This window comes from Lepidochelys kempii, chromosome 7 (genome assembly GCF_965140285.1).
Source record: "Lepidochelys kempii isolate rLepKem1 chromosome 7, rLepKem1.hap1, whole genome shotgun sequence".
Classification (NCBI taxonomy): Eukaryota; Metazoa; Chordata; order Testudines; family Cheloniidae; genus Lepidochelys; species Lepidochelys kempii.
The window spans coordinates 123704677-123719495 of NC_136386.1; the positions used below are offsets into that span (position 1 = coordinate 123704677).

Genomic DNA, 14819 nt, shown 5'->3' on the forward strand with positions numbered 1-14819 from the left:
GGAGTAAGCAGAAGTATGCTCACACTTGCAGGCATGGAGCCCTTCACTATGTTTTTGTAGGGACACCTGGGAACGCTTTATATAACCAATCTTATGGATTATGACAACTCTTAAAGACATATAAAGTAAACATTATGCTTCTGACTTCAGATGTTTAAATTATTTAATAGCAGGATTTCTTTAAAGCACCATTCAACCATTAGGGCTACTAAAGTACCGTACAAATTGATATAAAGGTTACAGATTAAGAACTATTTGCCCATCACTGAAATTCACCCACCTCTGGACTGGTATGTGGCAGCTGTTTAACTGCATATTGCAAAATTGGAGTGTAGAACAATGCAGAAGAATCTTATACCCAAATGAAATGGCAGAGACACAGAGTACAACTAAAGTTGGAATTTGACCAGGAGAGCAACATTAATGCTGCTAATGCTTGCAAAAGCTCTGTGGGATTTTAACACTCAACCCAACCTGCATGGCATTAGGGAGCTCTGTGTAGCCACAACCACACTGCTGTGTGGTGCGATCATACAGATGAGATGCAAAACCACGGTCCTGCCAATCCCTAATATATTTACAACATTGATCAACTGACATTTCCTTCTCTGTATCATAGAACCTTGAGGAACATAGGAACAGCTAGACAGGATCAGACCAGGGGACTCGTTAGCCCAGTAGCCTGTCTCTGTCAGTGGCCAGTACCAGATGCTACAAAAGTGCAGGAAACTACTAGGGATTGGATGGTTAAGAATTTGGCTTGAGCCCTGCAGCATGGGATTTAATATCCCCTTCCAAAGTTTAACATTAACTCTGGATAATCTTTTTACCTGTATAAATATCCAATCCCTTTTAAAATCTTGCTAAGTTTTGGGTCTCAGTGACATCCTGAGTCACTGAGTTGCACCGTTTGATCACACCTGTGGTGCTGAGCCAATCAGAACTGCCCCTTGGTTTTTTTAAACCCTGCCTCATGGACTGTCTCACTCAACTCCCCTCCCCACTCATCTAGCACCACTGCAGTTTTACCAGCATCTGAGCAGGAACCTTCTTCTCTGCAGCTTGTACCACCTGCGAGAGCCTTGCTACCTTTCTTGCTTCGGTCTCTTTTTTTCTGCAGTGTGTCATTTCTCTCTGTAAAGCATTTTGAGACCCTATGCAAAATAAAGTTGTATTACATTTCCATATCAATTCACCTCTAATTTATACAAAGGCCATTCCCCAAAACCATTGCCTCGCTCTGCAAGCTTTGACTCTAATAATAAACCTCCACCAGATACATTCTTTTGACCACAAACTAAACCAGGCTTTGACCTAAGACCATATTTTTTATTTCTTTTTATTCTTGACTGTTGGCCCCCATAAACTCCAACTCCTCCGCTGCTCAGAAAGAAAGACCTGGAACATAAAGAATTATTCCCCAGGAAAGAAACTATTAATTTTTTTAGCAGACAGCACTAATAATTCAAAGCTGTGAGCCGCTGCCTGAAGAAATTTCTTTTTGGCTTTGGATATTTATTGTTCCTGGGATTGGGGAGGCACAGAACTTGGTTACTTTAGAAATAACAGATAGTTGGTGTGGGTGCGTGCACTGGGCTGAGGCCTGTCAGGCTGAGAGCACACGAAAGGAGAACCAAAGATGCATCACAAGAGATCTTGGCCAGTTTCATACAGGAAGCTCAACTACTTCTCCCAACAGGACTCTCACGCTTAAACTAAGCCAGTCACTAAGTGTATTTCAATTACTCTGAACACTGGAAAAATGGCACCCCCAGGCCCTGTAAGGTGCACACCTGGTACTGTCTCTGCAGCTAATATTCAGTGGCCTGTTGAGGTCTAGTGCAGTGATTCTCAACCTAAAAAATTTCAAATGGAGGTGGGGATTTCTTTGGAAATCTTAGACAGTCTGCGGATCCCCAGAGGTTCACAGGCTGAAAACCACTCGTCTATGGGAATGACAACCTTTTGCAGAGCCCTTAGACATAGTCTGCAGACCCCCAGGGATCCCGGGACCACAGGTTGAGAACCATTGGTCTAGTGTTTAGAGTAAGGAAAGGGGAATAAATAGGGGTTGGCCACATGAGAAAGTTGCAGTGTTTTAACTTTAGACGTGAAAAGCTGCGGGGACACTTATTTTGATTTAAGAGTGGCTTACTTCATTCCATTAAGAACTGGGGTAAGCCACTGAAACCATCTTTTGTACCAGTTTAATTATATCTATTTAATAAACAATCTAACAGAAACTACCTTCCTTTTTACACAAGCCCTTGGAGTTGTGGAAGGGATACGAAATGTCAAGCATTAGGGTATAAGCCATTATTAGCTAATGGGGGTCAGGAGAAAACTTCTACGGGCTAGTTATCTCAGAACCACCTGCTGCAGGTTTTCTTCCTCCTTTCTCTGAAGCAGCTGCCACTGGCTAGTGCTAGTGACAGGCAACTGAGTTAGAATCATAGAATATCAGGGTTGGAAGGGACCTCAGGAGGTCATCTTGTCCAACCCCCTGCTCAAAGCAGGGCCAGTCCCCAATTTTTTTTTTTTTTTTGCCCCAGATCCCTAAATGGCCCCCTCAAGGATTGAACTCACAACCCTGGGTTTAGCAGGCCAATGCTCCAACCACTGAGCTATCCCTCCAGACAGACCATGGCTCTGAGCAGGTCTGGAAATTGCTAATCTGTTCATTATGTGATCCTGGAGAGGCTTGTTTTTCAAAGGTGCTAACCACCCACAACTCCAGTTGAAGTCAATTAGGAGCTGTGAGTGATCAGCACCTTTGAAAACAGGCTGTTAACCTCGCTTCCTCATATTAGCCATCTGTAGAATAGGAAGGATACGGAACTTTTTGGGTGTGTGAATGCGTATGCAGGGGGGGTTGTGAGGCATCATCACTGACAAACTCAGTTCAAACTTGTTCTCAACTGGGTTTCTCAACCCTGTAATTCCTCTCTATAACTTCCTGGTTCTTCAGATGTGGTGGTGCTGCGACACCTACCTAGTGTTTGTAGTAGGAAGAGAGCCTGAGACATAAGCTCTTGTATCAGAGGCCTGGTATGAGGCAGGACCTGCCCATAGAATCTGGCAAGAACAGGCCTGATATTGCAGAAATACACATTCTTAAAAAGTGCTAAGCACACAGTACTCACGCAAACACATCCCGATATCAAGGGTGGTACAAAACCATTCCCCAAGGTAACAGAAACACAGTGATCCTTCATACAAGATAAGGTCAGGATGACAGAATGTAACTTGTTTATATCAGGGTATAAAGATGTATCTCAGAGGGAGTGTCTTTGGCTACCCAAGGGGGCAATGGAAAGTCCCACCACTAACTGTGTCCATTGTCACAGACATATGTCTTAGTATCCTCATGGAGTCTGCCAGGTACTACTACCGTGCTTCGTCAACAATAAACCTGGCTGCGTGCCTTCGCATCTTAATGGATCGTGTGGTCATTGGGCGGTTCGTTTCAGGTCTGCTGTGCCGGCTGTCCGCGCACAGGAAGAACACACACACACGCAGCCAACTATCTAACCACAGTGTTAAGTGCGAAAGCCTGCAGAGCTCAGTGGCGTACATGTGTACAGAAATCAGAAAGACATGAAGAAAGGTTAGTAAAACTGCAATAGGGTCAAGTGGTAAACAACCCTGTTGGGATCATGAGGCAAAACAATCCTAAATTTGGGGAGTAGAAGTTAGTCTGGTCAAGTGCTCTCAGCTCACCGAACCCCACTGTGGAATCGTACACTGACCACACCAAGAAAAGGTTTGGTTTGAGAAATTCTGGCAGAACTAAATTCCAATATGCTGTCAAGTTAGCCCAGTAGCTTATGCATGGAGAGATGCAGAGTCAGCACCACAAGGACCCATAAATAAACCTGAAACCTGTCATAAATAAATGAAGTAGCAATCTACAAGATTGGTCAGAAAGTTGGCTGTCTAAAGCAGTTATTGCATCTATGCGGATTATTTTAAGATGTAGTTTAACACCTTATTTCTCAAACTCCGTTATCAGTGCTAGGACGAGAAAATTTGGCTAGACGGATTTGACAACCTCACCAGCAGGAGGAACTAAATAGCAAGTGTAAACTGTGTCTGATCATTAATATATGAAGCCTATTTAAAATATACCTTGCTACATAACAATGGCTAGAATGGGTCAGAGCAAAGGTCCATCTAGCCCAGTATCCTGCCTCCGACAGTGGCTAATGCCAGGTACTTCAGAAGGAAGGAACAGAACAGGCAACCATTGCATGATCCATCCCATTGCCCATTCACAGCTTCTGGCAGCCAGCGACTAGGGACACTCAAGGGTTGTGTCCCTGACTATCTTGGGTAATAGCCACTGATGGACCGATCGTACATGAACTAATTCTTTTTTGAACCTATACTTTTGGCCTTCACAACATCCCGACGAGTTCCACAGACTGACTGGGCGCTGGGTGAAGAAATACTTCCTTTTGTTTTAAACCTGCCTATTAATTTCATTGGGTGACTCCTAGTTCTTGTGTTATGTGAAGGGGTAAATAACACTCCCCTAGTCACTTCCTCCACACCAGCCATGATTTTATAAATCTCTGTCATATCCCCCCTTCATTGTCTCTTTTCCAAGCTGAAAAGTCCCAGTCTTTCTAATCACCCCTCATATGGAAGCTGTTCCATATCCTTAATCATTTTTGTTGCCCTTCTCTGTATTTTTTCAAAATTGTATTTATCTTTTTTGAGGGGGAGGCCAGAATTGGACACAGTATTCAAGGTGTGAGCGTACCATGGATTTCTATAGTCGCATTATATTTTCTGTCTTATTGTTTATCCCTTTCCTAATGGTTCCTAACATTGTGTTCACTTTTTTGACTGCTGCTGCACACTGAGCAGAGAACTATCCATGACAACTCCGAGATCTCTTTCTTGAGTAGGAACAGCTAATTCAGATCTCATCATTTTATATGTATAGTTGGGATTATGTTTTCCAATGTGCATTACTTTGAACTGATCAACATTGAATTTCATCCATCATTTTATTGCCCAGTCACCCTGGTTTGTGAGATCCCTTTGTAACTCTTTGCAGTCTGCATTGGACTTAACTACCTCAAGTAACTTTGTATCATCTGCAAATTTTACCACTTCACTGTTTGCCCCTTTTTTCTAGATCATTTATGAATATGTTGAACACTGGTCCCCGTACAAATCCTTGGGGGACACCACTATTTCTCTCCACTGCGAAAATTGACCATATATTCCTACCCTTTGTTTCCTGTCTTTTAACTGGTTACTGATCCAGGAGAGGACCTTCCCACTTATCTCATGACTGCTTACTTTGCTTAAGATCCTTGTTAAAAGCTTTCTGAAAGCCCAAGTACACTATATAGACTGGATCACCCTTGCCCACATGTTTGTTAACCCCCCTCGAAGAATTCTAATATATCAGCAAGGCATGATTTCCTTTTATAAAAGCCATGTTGACTTTTCCCCAACAAATCGTGTTCAGCTATGTTTGATAATTCTGTTATTTACTATAGTTTCAACCAATTTGACTGGTACTGAAGTTAGACTTAAGGGCCTGTAATTGCCAGGATCACCCCTGGATCCTGTTTCACATGTGCTATAGCAGGACATTCCACTCAGGGCAGCAGAATTTAGGCCTAGTTTGCACAGGATACATGGGATAGTCTACTTATCAAACTCAATCTTTCTTCCACAGACCCTCCAGCCCCCTAGATTCTGGGCACGCTTTATTTCTCCCCTAATATCTTTCTGGAGATGTGGCATCCAGACATGAAAGCTTAACAGTCCAGGAGCCGTCACGCCACCTATCCGCATCAAACTAAACCCCAGCATGTCATTCAGTTCTGAAGCCCTCTTCCCGATATGGACAAAACCATGATAAAGCTACATGATTGGCCACAGGGACTGAGGGAACTAGGCAGAGCCTCAACTCATATTGTTTATGCCAATATTGTGCGCTGCCAGCAAACCAAGTGCCTGCTTATACCAAGGTCCCCATGCCTCACTTGAAGACTGACAAACACAGAGCTGGAATCAGTCTGGTTCACCTGTGTATTCCTAGGGGTAAAAGAGGTATTCAAGTTATAAAAATGTGCTAGCATTTAGACTTTATTGAAGGTGTGTAGTTACTGCCTGCATTTATCTCACTTATACCAGCTATATCCCATAGTGTACAGTAATATTTAAGCATTTCTAGCATAAGCCTCTGTGACTGTATAAAGCACCAGATAGGAGAGAGATATTAGTGTAAAGTGCTGATCTTTAACAGAAGGCCTGTCTTTCCCCCAAAGGAAGGTCTATCAACACCAAACTATTGTGGAACATCAAAGAGGACACAAGACTTCGTTGATTGCTCATCCCTCAACCCCCATGAAGAAGAGACATGCAAGTGAACTCCTCCCAACAGCAGAGTTTGCTATTTGAAGCAAAAGGGGGAAGGGATAAAACCCCTAACTCAAGGAAGCTGTAGATAGTTTATTATAGGACTGGCTACCAGTGTGGTCTTTTGTGTGGGATCTGAAGTGCAATTAAGCTGGGGTAAGTGACTGGTCCTTAGGGACTGGGAGTAATCTGAATATTGCGGTGATCTTTGGTGTAAGAGATCACTTATCACAAAGGCAGCGCACCTGGGTGGTGGGGACAGATCGGAATATCTAAGGGGACTGTCTGATTCTCCATATTAGGGCTGTTATTGTGCTTGAGGAGTTCACACTTGATAATTGGTTGGTGAGATCCAAGTATAGAACTCAACCAATTGGAGGTTTGTGTTCTGTTTCCTAACAGTTGGCCCTGAGGCTGGTACCCACCCTTGAGCCACTGCCAGGACAGCTGGATAAATTCTCAAGCCCTTATATGTTTAAGGTCATATGCTGTCCAATTTGCCCCATCGTTGTAGCCTAATTGTAAAATTGGTTCCCTGGGCTTTTTCAAGCACGCTGTTCCAAGGAGGACTGCTGAGCAGAGATAGGGTCCTCCTATCCAGGAAGGGGAATAGTATTTTCAGATACAGACTGGATAATTTAGTGAGGTGGGCTTTAAACTAGTTTCAACATGGGAAGGAGACAAAAGACCACAGGCAAAAGTCCACAACATGGAGACTGGAGTGATGGGTCGGCAAGCATAGCAGGGACAGAGGAGAGATGAGAGGGAATACAGAGGGGAAATCTAACAAACATCTTAGATGACTGTACACGAATGCAAGAAGTCTGGGGAATAAACAGGAAGATTTGGAAATACTAGCGAATAATCACAATTATGTCATAATTTGATTCAGAGATTAGGATAATTTACATGACTGGAATATTGGTACAGAAGAGTACAGCTTGTTCAGGAACAACAGGCAGGGAAAAAAGGGAGGTGGTGTTGCCATGTATATAAAAATTGAATACACTGGCATGGAGCTCAAGATAGAAGTGGAGGCAGTTCAAAGACTCTCGGTAAAGATAAAAGGGTAAAAGACAATAGACCACCTAACCAGGAAGAAGTACTGTATGAGCCTTTTTTTAGACAACTAACAAAATCATCCAAAGCACAGGATTTGATGGTGATGGGAGACTTCAATTGCACAGGCATTTGTTGGGAAAATAATACAGCAAGGCACAGATTATCCAACAAGTTCTTGGAATGCATTGGAGGTAACTTTTTATTACAGAAGGTGGAGAGAGTGCCTAGAGGGGAGGCTGTTCTAGATCTAATTCTGACCAATAGGGAGGAACTGGCCTAGAATTTGAAGGTGGAAGGCAGTTTGGGAGAAAGTGATCATGAAATGGTAGAGTTCACAATTCTAAGGAACGGTAGGAAGGAAAACACAGCAGAATAAAGACAATGGACTTCAAGAAGACATCTCAAGGGAAGCAAGTCTAAGGGAAAAAGAGTTCAGGGGAGTTGGGTTAGCCGTGAACAGATGATTAACATAATGAACATCAGTATAAATGGGGTAGAATCTAAGGCTAAAACAGGGAAAGAAGAAGTTAAGCTTAGATAAGTTAAAGTCTTCAAGTGGGCAGGGCCCGAGGAAATACATCCAACCTAGAATACTTAAAGAACTGGCTGAATAAATCCACACCCTGAATTCCATGAACTCAGGGAGGACAAGAGAGATCCCAGAGGATTGGAAAAGGGCAAAAATAGTACCTATCTGCAAAAAACAGAACAAGGACATTCTAGGGAATTGTAGACCAGTCAGTTTAAATTCAGTACCTGAAAAGATAATGGAGTAAATAAACAATTTGTAAGCACTTATCACCATATTATCTTCTAGGTAACAGTCAACATGGATTTATCAAGAACAAATCTTGTCAGACCAACCTAATATGCTTCTCTGACAGGATAACAAGCCTTGTGGGGAAGCAGACGTGATATACCTTGAATAAGGGCACGTCTTCACTAGCAACGTTAAAGCGCTGCTGTGGCTTGTGTAGTCATGGCATAGGGCTAAAAGAGCTCTCCCAGCGCTATAAAAAAACCCACCGCCACGAGGGGAATAGCTCCCAGCACTGGTGTACTGTCTACACTGGCACTATACAGTGCTGAAACTTGCAGCGCTCGGGGGGTGTTTTTTCACACTCTTGCACAAGAAAGTTGCAGCGCTGTACAATGCCAGTGTAGACAAGTCCTAAGACTTCTGATACTGTCGCACATGATCTTCTCTTAATTGAATTAGGGAAACTGTCTACACAGCCTACTCTAGTGCATGCACAGCTGGTTAGAAATACCATACTCAATAGTTATCAGTGGTTCACAGTCAAGCTAGAAGGGCATACTGAGTGTGGTCCCGCAGGGATCAGTCCTGGGTCCAACTCTGTTCAATATCTTCATCAATGACTTGGATAATGGCATAGAGAGAGTACAGTTAAAGTTTGTGGACAATACCAAGTTGGGAGGGGTTTCAGTGCTTTGGAGGATGGGATTAGAATTCAAAATGATCTTGACAAACTGCAGAAATGGTCTGAAATAAATAGGATGAAATTAAAAAGGACAAATGCAAAGTATTCCACTTAGGAAGCAATAATCAATTGCACAAATACAAAATGGGAAATGAAAAAAAATTGGGGGATATAGTGTGGATCACCAACTATGACAACAATGTAATATTGTTTCAAAAAATCAAACATTCTGAGATGCATTATCAGAAGTGTTGTAAGCAAGACATGAGAAGTAGCGTTTCCACTCTACTCAGCACTGAGAAGGCCTCAACTGGAGTAGTGTGTCCAGTTCTGGGCATCGCACTTCAGGAAAGATGTGGAAAAACTGGAGAAAGTCCAAAGGAGAGCAACAAAAATGATTAAAGGTCTAGAAAACATGACCTTTCTTTCTATGAGGAAAGAAAAAAAATTGGGTTTGCTGAGGCTGAAGAGAAGACTGAGGGGGGACGTGATAACAGTCTTCAAGTACAGAAAAAGTTGTTATAGAGAGGAGAGCAATTGATTGTTCTCCTTAACCACTGTGGACAGCACAACTATTAATGAGCTTAAATTGCAGCAAGGAGGTTTAGGTTAGAGATTAGGAAAAACTTCCTAACTGTAAGGGCAGTTAAGCAAAGAACAAATTATCTCAGGAAGTTGTGGAATCTCCATCATTGGAGGTTTTTAAGAACAGGTTAGACAAACAACTGTCAAGGATGGTCTAGAACAATACTTAGTCCAGCCTCAATGCAGGGAACTGGACCAGATGACTTAGTAAGGTCCCTTCCAATCCTACATTTCTATAATAAATGCCTACCATGAGTACTTCCAACAGTAGAAGGCTGTGCTTTCATTTATGCTGGGTTAAGTCATCAATCAAGATATTTAAGGATATGGTCCCAAATTGTATCACATTTTTAAAAACATCTTTAAGTGATAACTTCCTTTTTTAGGGTAGAACACCTGATTAAATCCATATTCCACAGCACTACCGCATGGAAAGTTTAAATCAATTAGGTTGAGATAATGAAACATCACATTCCTTCCAACCTAGCTGACACACTGTGTACCTTAGTTTGAGTCCAAAGGGTCATTCCAAACCATTCATAGAATCATAGACTTTAAGGTCAGAAGAGACCATTATGATCATCTAGTCTGACCTCCTGCACAATGCAGGTCATGGAATCTCACCCACCAACTCCTGTAACAAACCCCTAACTTATGTCTGAGCTACTGAAATCCTCAAATCGTGGTTTAAAGACTTCAAGGTGCAGAGAATCCTCCAGCAAGTGACCCGTGCCCCATGCTGCAGAGGAAGGCAAAAAGCCCCCAAGGCCTCTGCCAATCTGCCCTGGGGGAAAATTCCTTCCCGAGCCCAAATATGGTGATCAGCTAAACCCTGAGCATGTTGGCAAGACTCACCAGCTAGACACCCAGGGAAGAATTCTCTGTAGTAACTCAGATCCCACCCCATCTAACATCCATCACAGGCCATTGGGCATATCTACTGCTAGTAGTCAAAGATCAATTAATTGCCAAAATTAGGCTATCCCATCATATCGTCTCCTCCATAAACTTATATCTGGCTTCAAGACAAAGCTTGATGTCATTTGTCCCCACTGCTTCCCTTAGAAGGCTGTTCCAGAACTTCACTCCTCTGATGGTTAGAGGCATCCAGAATAGAAGTTCTCCCTAACTGCTGTAGCACTGCAAATGAAAACAGCTAGAGCAAGTGTTCACATTTTAACATTCAACTACAAAAAGCCCAGTTGTTTCCTTCTGGAACAACAATGCAGCCAGGCTGACGTTATTCCAATCACAGAACTGCCCAGGAGATTTCATACCATGTACATGGAGCTCCATTACTGCACATGCCCAAAATGTTCCCACTGCAAGAACCAACTTAACTCCCAAGCCATTCAAGTGCCCTGGGTCATTGAGCAGACAAGAATTAAATGTCCTATACCTCCAATCAAAGGCATGGGATCCCACTTCAGAACTAAGCAGTAGTTACTGAGATGAGATTAAATGACACTTCCTCTCACTCTGCCACTGCTGAAACGCTCTCCAAGGAGAACTGTTTAACTCATCAACAATATCCAAGGCAAGTATGCCAGAAGGGATGTTGCTTATTTGTCCTTGGTTGCCACTACTATGTATTAAAGTGGTCTAGGGAGCACTGACTACTGCACTTCCTAGTCAGTGCAAGGCAACAATATTTTCAAAGTTCTCTGTAGGCTCGTGCATCCTCAAGGCAGTGAAGTCTGGGCTCAGGATTGCAAGCAAATGATTCCTGGATTATAAAAACTAGTTTGTGGCACTGGCTTGCTACTTGACCTTGGGCAAGTCACTTTGCAACTTCTGTTTCCTTATTGGTAAAATAGGGAGAATACTTAACTGTCTGGGTGCCGGTAAATATCTTATAAAAAGGGATGTATTAAACGTTGTTGCAATGGAACTCTGATTGGTTTTTCCCCAGACACTCAAGAGGACATCATTTTACTGAACTACTTGTGTGAGCCTGTGTAAAGGTCCTCCCAAAGCCTGAAGAAATAAAAATGCATAACTGGTGCTATTTACATTTGGATTAAAAGGATCTCACTTGTTGATTTCAAAGTGCTCTGAGGGGTAAATATCATCCAACATCACGCTCCCATGAAGAATGTTAGTGTGGTTAAATGCTCGTCTCCCTCCCCCCCAAAAAGGGCAATCACATGAAAAGCAGCCAGATGAGAGTTTACCATTAGGGTGCCCAAAACACCTAGCAAGATGGAAGAGGTGTATTCCCCTTGCATCCACCCCTGACAGCTTTACAAACTAAACACATTGCTTATTTACATTCACTTCTCTATTTTTATTCTATTTCTCGCATGGTCTTCAAATACAGTTTTACAGCTCATTTTTCTGCTACAGATACTGTTGATCTAAAAACAGATTAATGGAAGTGGCATTCCAACCTTAATGAAAATTCATAACCATGAAAGATATGTCAACTTATCACTTTACAATCCTAGAGTGATGGTATTGGCCTGGACATTCCATCCATTTGTACAACTAACTTCTGTAACAATAAAATTCATAGGAAGAGATTGTGGCAACTCCTTAAAACCCAAGATATAAGGCCACAAGCATCCTATCCTGTAATGCTATGAATCCAGATCAAGTAGTAAATTGACTCTGGTATCCATTAAAAAAAGAAAAGGGAAAAAAAAACACAACCACTCTTCCACTTGATAAACCAAGGGACCAGCTACTTACTCAAAGCTGTATTAAAACTAGTGACATTCAGCTCTGATTTACATAAGATCCCATAGCGTGACCCTATACCTCTCTCTGTAAATGAAATGAACTTGTTTAAACTTAAATACTTCACTATTGAATTAAAAAATTATTCACATTCTGAAAAAGAAAATATCCTATGTGACTGCACTGGAAGGCCAAACATTAGCTTCTCCTTACAGGTTGCAGACAATACTGCAGTCTAATGCCATTTGTTACAGCTTGTAAAATTTCTTTAAAGCTACACAGATGGGAGCTTTAATAAAGACCTGAATGTCTTTTGTTCACCACCAAAACCAAGAGGGACATTTAAAAAGAAGGAAGTTAAACACAGTTGATGGTAGCAGGTGAAATCAGTAAGGTAATGTAATGTAAAGTGTATATTATTGGCCAATTACATCTCTGGAACACAGGGCTTCTACAGAAAAATCAATAACCCCCACAAATAGTGCGACTACCTCACTACCAGATCCCCTAACCATGCTGACTCCATCACATTAGTCAAATACATCAGATCTGGGTAAAAACATTAAACTCTTGGAATATCTGCAGTTACATTAATTAGGTAACCATTTAAATAATTTGTAAAAATGTGCTTATTGTGGTGTTTCTTCTACAAAAAATCTTTGATACAAACATGCAGGATTTGAAGACCCTGATTTAGTCAAACCAGTATGAACAGTCTTTGAAACAGGAGACTGATCCGAAGACCAATCCTGACCATGGACCAGTTCCTTCTCACTTCCTCCATCCACCTCTTCTTTGAGACCGCCACCAAAATTAACAGGTTCAGCAGGCCTCCCACTGAATCGCTGTTTCAGTTCCAGGAGAATGATGATAGCACCAGGCAGTGGCAGCCTTGCAACAGAACTGTCTGTCCTCTGAAGGAATGATCCTTCTGGATCAGCATCTCTTACCCAACATGGTCAGTTTCCAGCTGTGGGTATGAGGCACTGTAGAAAAAGCCAACACTGAGGACAGATTCATTCACCATTGTGGTTTTACGTTATTCAAAAGTGCCATCTTGGACCAATACCATTTCACTTTTCAGAAGAAAAAAAATTACAAAACCAGTAAACACAAAGAAGTTATTAAGCATACAGCTAGTTTATATACACTGACATTTACAAGTCTGTCATTAGTGACTTTTGCCACAGACAACTGCACATTTGTCCCTACAAAGCACAAAGCCTGAACCAATGGTCATTAGCAGTGACAACTAGTCACTGTCTTATAAACAAGCATAAAGATAGCTATAAACAGAACCGTCAATACCGGTCTTTAAATTTGCTGACTGACACAAGTAATTCTTCCCATCTCTGCAACATGAAGTACCCCAACTACACCCCTCCTTCCTCACACCCTGCGGTATGACACAGGGAAAAAGAAAATCAGATCTTAATAGTTACTCCAGATAAAGAGCACCATTCTGCTAACTGCATATATGGATGCAAAGAACTGCTACCAACCACATCACTGGGCAGGAAGGGGGGAGGGCTTTTCCCAGAGGATACAGCCCACGCAAGATTCCTTGGCACTTCACGCAAGACCAGGAAAGGACGACAACAAGGTTTCTCTTTTTCAGAACTGGGTTTTCAGCAGCACTCTCTTCATCCAGCAAGTTAACGTTTGAAATCTGTGATGGGTGGATTTTCACATAGCCCCTTCCAGCAGGTGGGCTGACTGCTGCGTTTGTGCAGTTAGACCATATGAAGATCCCCACCACCACCCACTCAGCTGTTAAGGGACTACAGTATTAGAACAGTTCATTGTCAAGGACTTCACAGGCTCCTTCCAAGGATAACAACATCCTTTGGAAATCCCTCCATTTTAGCTATTTCAAAACAACCCAGCTTGCTGTAAAATTCCAGGATTCTTTTATCATCTGGTCTCACTTCACAAAAAGCCCCACGGGAGCCTGAAGAAGAAAAAAGGGGGTAGGGTGGGAGGAGAAGAGTTATTGTAACAAAAAGACCCAAACTCTGCAAACATGGTTAGATTCTTTTCCATTTTTTTAACATTTAAAACCGATCAAATCACTGAACCAGTGCCATACCTGGTATATCTATTACCAGAAACAGAGGCTGGATTTATGGTAACATAGCTGATACCGCTCCACAAAGAGACTGTACGTTTGTCTTGCTGGCTTGTAGACTGCAGCCTATCAGTTTGTAGTCAAATTGCCTCTACAGGCCTACTTCACATGAAAACATCCCAAAGCTCAGGCTGAGAGATCAGCACCACAAAAGAGCATGTGAATAGTTCAAGAGAACTGCAAGCCTCAGGTATGCAGTGAGGCAAAAGGCCAAGTGCCTCCAGCATTCAAGAAGGAAGATCTCAGCATACTATCATACTTCGGAAATGGCTTTGCAGATTTCAGTTGGGGAAATATAAATATTTGTGTGGCTGCTGGGGACCTCAGTTAGCCAAACTGCTCCCTCAGTTCTTCCCATTTCCTAATTTGCAAAACGTTGGCTACGATAGTATCTTTTACAGAAGATAGACAGTAGCATTAGAGCTAGAATGTGAAAGCAACTTATAAACAACCTCATGTGCCAACTTTGCAGAAATCAGATCTCGCAGACCAACATGTGAACGCAAAATGCATTGGCACCACCCCCAGAACTCCCAATT

General features: G+C 42.2%; 1 protein-coding gene across 3 annotated transcripts in view; it reads right to left on the reverse strand.

The window, feature by feature from the left end:
* Positions 1-2088: 2088 nt before the first annotated feature.
* Positions 2089-14819, reverse strand: part of OGA (O-GlcNAcase) — a 51301-nt gene continuing 38570 nt past the window's right edge. For all 3 annotated transcript variants that reach the window (XM_073354575.2, XM_073354576.2, XM_073354577.2), the window contains one exon: positions 2089-14103. In XM_073354575.2, the coding sequence (XP_073210676.1) occupies positions 13967-14103 (137 nt within the window). In that variant the 3' untranslated portion in view covers positions 2089-13966. The remainder of the gene's footprint in view (positions 14104-14819) is intronic.